This window comes from Littorina saxatilis, linkage group LG7 (assembly GCF_037325665.1).
Source record: "Littorina saxatilis isolate snail1 linkage group LG7, US_GU_Lsax_2.0, whole genome shotgun sequence".
In the NCBI taxonomy this organism is placed as follows: Eukaryota; Metazoa; Mollusca; class Gastropoda; order Littorinimorpha; family Littorinidae; genus Littorina; species Littorina saxatilis.
Genome location: NC_090251.1, coordinates 56,348,940 through 56,353,939, shown reverse-complemented (window position 1 = coordinate 56,353,939; position 5,000 = coordinate 56,348,940). Strand labels below are relative to the sequence as shown.

The 5,000-nt window shown below is 46.7% G+C and overlaps 1 protein-coding gene across 1 annotated transcript in view; it reads right to left on the bottom strand.

Moving 5' to 3' along the window:
• Window positions 1-4,939, bottom strand: part of LOC138971859 (uncharacterized) — a 12,971-nt gene extending 8,032 nt beyond the window's left edge. Inside the window, exons 1-3 of the mRNA XM_070344691.1 lie at window positions 4,820-4,939; window positions 1,386-1,576; window positions 459-582 (exon numbers count right to left, since the gene is read on the bottom strand). Coding sequence (XP_070200792.1) covers window positions 459-582; window positions 1,386-1,576; window positions 4,820-4,863 — 359 coding nt within the window. The 5' untranslated portion in view covers window positions 4,864-4,939. The remainder of the gene's footprint in view (window positions 1-458; window positions 583-1,385; window positions 1,577-4,819) is intronic.
• Window positions 4,940-5,000: the final 61 nt, after the last annotated feature.

The following is a 5,000-nucleotide window of genomic DNA, read 5'->3' as shown; positions in this document are numbered from 1 at the left end:
TGTCGATACGTCTAGGCAATTGATATGCATTGGTATGCTAAGGCCAAAAAACAAAAATTGTCTGTTTCTGGTAACATGGCTAAAAATAATAGGGTCGGTAGGTAGGGATTTTTTTTTATTTATTTTTTAATTTTTTTTTACCCCAAATGTAGACCAATAAAACTGACTTTAAAAATCGCGCAAAGAGACTGGATTCACTATACTGTACATAGAGACAAGACACTTAACACATTTACAAATCGTCAGCGGACTTTCGTTTTCACACGTTTTTGTTGTTCATTTTCTCACCCTGTCCTTTACCACCAAAAAAAACAAAAAAACAAATTTGAGTTTGGAAAAAAAAAAGTTTAGGGTCGGCGCCGAAATTTAGGGTCGGTCGGGTGACCAGAAACAGACAATTTTTTTTTGTTGGCCTAAGTTGTATGTAAACATATATACGTTAATAGAAGAAAACTTACAGGCATATCTCTGTTGGTGATCCCGTGGCTTCCTCCGACGGCATGCACCTAACGCCGATTGAGTAGCACTGTTCCAAGATGGCCCTCGACTGACCAGAGTCCGTCTGTCGGCTGATTGTTACACCTGTGTGGACAGACAATGCAGAAATGTGAGAGAGAGAGAGAAAGGGAGAGAGTGAGAGAGAAAGGGAGGGAGAAAGTGAGAGAAAAAAAAGAGAGAGAGAGACAGAGACAGAGACAGAGACAGAGACACACACACTCATAATTATACCCACGCACGCACCCACACACAAATAATCGCTCCCACACATGAATACACACACACACACACACACACACACACACGCGCGCGCGCGCACTCTCTCTCTCTCTATCTCTCTCTCTATCTCTCTCTCTCTCTCTCTCTCTCTCTCTCTCTCTCTCTCTCTCTCTCTCTCTCTCTTTATCTCCCTTGTTCTAGTGATAATGTGATAATGTATATAAACATCTAGGGCTGTTTTCAGTATTGTTGATAACATGTTCTGTTTGATTAAGGGTATTCAGCTGGTATTTCCTTGTTTTTCACTACCCATTTTATTCATGTTTTTATTACTTAGTTAGTGGAAGAATTTTTTGTAATGTATGTTTGATGGTGTATGCTTTCAATTAAGCGTTGTTGACTATGAATGTAGATGTAAATGCTTGTATAACTGTGTTTTAATTTTAAATGTGTCAAGCGCAAAGACCATCTTTGTAAAGTTATGATGTTGCGCTATATAAATGCTAATTTATTATTATTATCATTATTATTATTATCTCTCACACACACACACACACATACCCCCCCCCACCCACACACACACACATACACAAACACCCCCACGCACGCACACACACACACACACACACACACGTCTTCACCACTGAAGAAGTAATCGTTTTTCTTACCATTCTTTACGCTCACGGCGGTAGAAGCGGTGATGTCAGACAAATTGATGACGTCAGAGCAATGAATTTCGAGACTGTAACGTAACTCTTTGATCTTCTGTTCAGACGACTCAATGGTGCCGGGGTGCAGGTTCGACTTCCGACATGCCTCCACCCCTTTCTGCATACACGTCACTGATTCCTCGAACGTTCTGAAAACAATGACGTCATGTCAATCATGGAAGTTGTCAGCAGTGGAATGGGTTTTTAAGTGTAAATGATAGTGTCGGAAATAACTGGGTTTGAAGGAAACACGTGCATGTTACCACGAGTTTTCGACAGGCCCCTCGCTAGTGAATGGCCCCTCCAATAACTATTTGTATAACAATTTGCAAGAAAAGGTCACCCTCCCACAACCCATACAAACCCAACGGAATAATTTAAGGAATTCGTCTATTGTGTGTGGTGTGTGTGTGTGTGTGTGTGTGTGTGTGTGTGTGTGTGTGTATGTGTGTGTGTGTGTGTGTGTGTGTGTGTATGTGTGTGTGTGTGTCCCGGTGTAGTGTGTGTGTGTGTGTGTGTGTTTGTGTGTGTGTGTGTCCCGGTGTAGTGTGTGTGTGTGTGTGTGTGTGTGTGTCCCGGTGTAGTGTGTGTGTGTGTGTGTATGTGTGTGAATGTGTCTGTATGTGTGTGTGCGTGTGTGTGTGTGTGTGTGTGTGTGTGTGTGTGTGTGTGTGTGTGTGTGTGTGTGTGTCCCTCTCCCTTTCTCTCTCGCTCTCTCACTCCCACTCTTTCTCTCGCTCTCTCTATCTCCCCCTCTCTCTCTCTCTTCCCCGCTGTCTCTCTCTCTCTCTCTCTTTCTCTCTCTCTCTCTTTCTCTCTCTAACTCTCTCTCTCTCTCTCCGCCCCTCGCTCTCTCCCTCTCTCTACTTATCGCTCTCTCACTCCTTCTCTTTCCCTCTCTCTCTCTTCCCCCTTTATCCCTCTCTTTCTCTCTTCCCCCCACTCTCTCTCTCTTTTTCTCTCTCTCTCTCTTCCCCCTTTATCTCTCTCTTTCTCTCTCTCTCTCTTCCCCCTTTATCTCTCTCTTTCTCTCTCTCTCTCTCACTCTCTCTCTCTTTCCCTCTCTCTCTCTTCCCCCTTTATCTCCCTCTTTCTCTCTCTCTCTCACTCTCTCTCTCTCTTTCCCTCTCTCTCTTCCCCCTTTATCCCTCTCTCTCACTCTCTCTATCTCCCCCTCTCTCTTCCCCCCCACTCTCTCTCTCTCTCTTTCTCTCTCTCTCTCACTTTCTCTATCACCCCCTCTCTCTATCTCCCCCTTTATCTCTCTCTCTTTCTCTCTCTCTCTCCCTCTCTCTCTTCCCCCCCCCCACTCTCTCTCTCTCTTTCTCTCTCTCTCACTTTCTCTATCTCCCCCTCTCTCTATCTCCCCCCTCTCTCTCTTCCCCCTTTATCTCTCTCTCTTTCTCTCTCTCCCTCTCTCTCTTCCCCCCCCACTCTCTCTCTCTCTCTCTCACTCTCTCTATCTCCCCCTCTCTCTATCTCCCCCTCTCTCTATCTCCCCCTCTCTCTATCTCCCCCTCTCTCTATCTCCCCCTCTCTCTATCTCCCCCTCTCTCTATCTCCCCCTCTCTCTATCTCCCCCTCTCTCTATATCCCCCTCTCTCTATCTCCCCCTCTCTCTATCTCCCCCTCTCTCTCTCTCCCCCTCTCTCTATCTCCCCCCTCTCTCTATCTCCCCCTCTCCCACTCTCTCTATCTCCCCCTCTCTCTATCTCCCCCTCTCTCTATCTCCCCCCCTCTCTCTATCTCCCCCTCTCTCTATCTCCCCTCTCTCTCTATCTCCCCCTCTCTCTATCTCCCCCTCTCCCACTCTCTCTATCTCCCCCCTCTCTCTATCTCCCCCTCTCCCACTCTCTCTATCTCCCCCTCTCTCTATCTCCCCCCTCTCTCTATCTCCCCCTCTCTCTATCTCCCCCTCTCTCTATCTCCCCCTCTCTCTATCTCCCCCCTCTCTCTATCTCCCCCTCTCTCACTCTCTCTATCTCCCCCTCTCTCTATCTCCCCCTCTCTCTATCTCCCCCTCTCTCTATCTCCCCCTCTCTCACTCTCTCTATCTCCCCCTCTCTCTATCTCCCCCTCTCTCTATCTCCCCCTCTCTCTATCTCCCCCTCTCTCTATCTCCCCCTCTCTCTATCTCCCCCTCTCTCACTCTCTCTATCTCCCCCTCTCTCTATCTCCCCCTCTCTCTATCTCCCCCTCTCTCTATCTCCCCCTCTCTCTATCTCCCCCTCTCTCACTCTCTCTATCTCCCCCTCTCTCTATCTCCCCCTCTCTCTATCTCCCCCTCTCTCTATCTCCCCCTCTCTCACTCTCTCTATCTCCCCCTCTCTCACTCTCTCTATCTCCCCCTCTCTCTATCTCCCCCTCTCTCACTCTCTCTATCTCCCCCTCTCTCTATCTCCCCCAAGTATCAGAGACATGGAAAGAACTCTTCCGCTCTCTCTTGACACATGTGACAGGATGTTGCGTAATACTAGCGGTGGTTTAGGCAGTGCACCAGGTGATTGACAATCTTGATGATAAAAGATCTCACTCCACGATGCGAACGACTGTGCTAAACCTAGAAGACACAGCTAGACACTCAACGCGGTCTGGTTTCCATGCCGCGACGGAAACGATGAATATTGTGTATTGTTGGCAGGAATAGCCTCCCTTGAGCTATCGGCCATACTGTCTCGACCATGTAGCGGTCGCTCCGACAATATAAGCGTTAAAGAGGTAATAATACTTTATTTTGACTGCCAGAAATCTAGTTTGTTTACATTTTAAACACTTATAGTTCGTACTATTGCAATCACAACTCGATAAGTTGTTATCTAGTTTCATTTTAAAAGAGCACGTGCTTATCATGGTTTCGTTGTTTTCTTTGTTGCAGTCAGTTGTCATTCGTACGAGACTGAATAAATTCTTGAAAAACACAGAAGTGTTATTGTCATTTGTCAAACCGCAAAGCTGTACCCTTTACCCCAACCAACCCATTTTGAAATGAACCTTCGTGTTTATTCAATGAAATGTCAAAGCGTCCCTCCCTCTCTCTCTCTCTCTCTCTCTCTCTCTCTCTCTCTCTCTCTCTCTCTCTCTCTCTCTCTCTCTCTCTCTCTCTCTCTCTCTCTCTCTCTCTCTCTCTCTCCCTCCCCCTCCCTCTCTCTCTCTCTCCATCTCTCTCTATCTCTCTCTCTATCTCTCTCTCTTTCTCTCTCTCTCTCTCTCTCCTCTCTCTCTCTCCTCTCTCTCTCTCTTTCTCTCTCTCTCTCTCTCTCCGACTCTTCAACTCTCCACCACATACATCCGTAGGTATGTGTGCAAAAAGTATGTCGATACGTCTAGAAAATTGATATGCATTGGTATACCTAGTTGTATGTAAACATATACGTTATTAGATGAAAACTTACAGGCATATCTCTGTTGGTGATCCCGTGGGTTCCTCCGACGGCATGCACCTTACGCCGATTGTGTAGCACTGTTCTAAGTTGGCCCTCGACTGACCAGAGTCCGTCTGTCGGCTGATTGTTACACCTGTGTGGACAGACAATGCAGACAGGTGAGACAGAAAAAGGGATAAAGTGAGAGAGA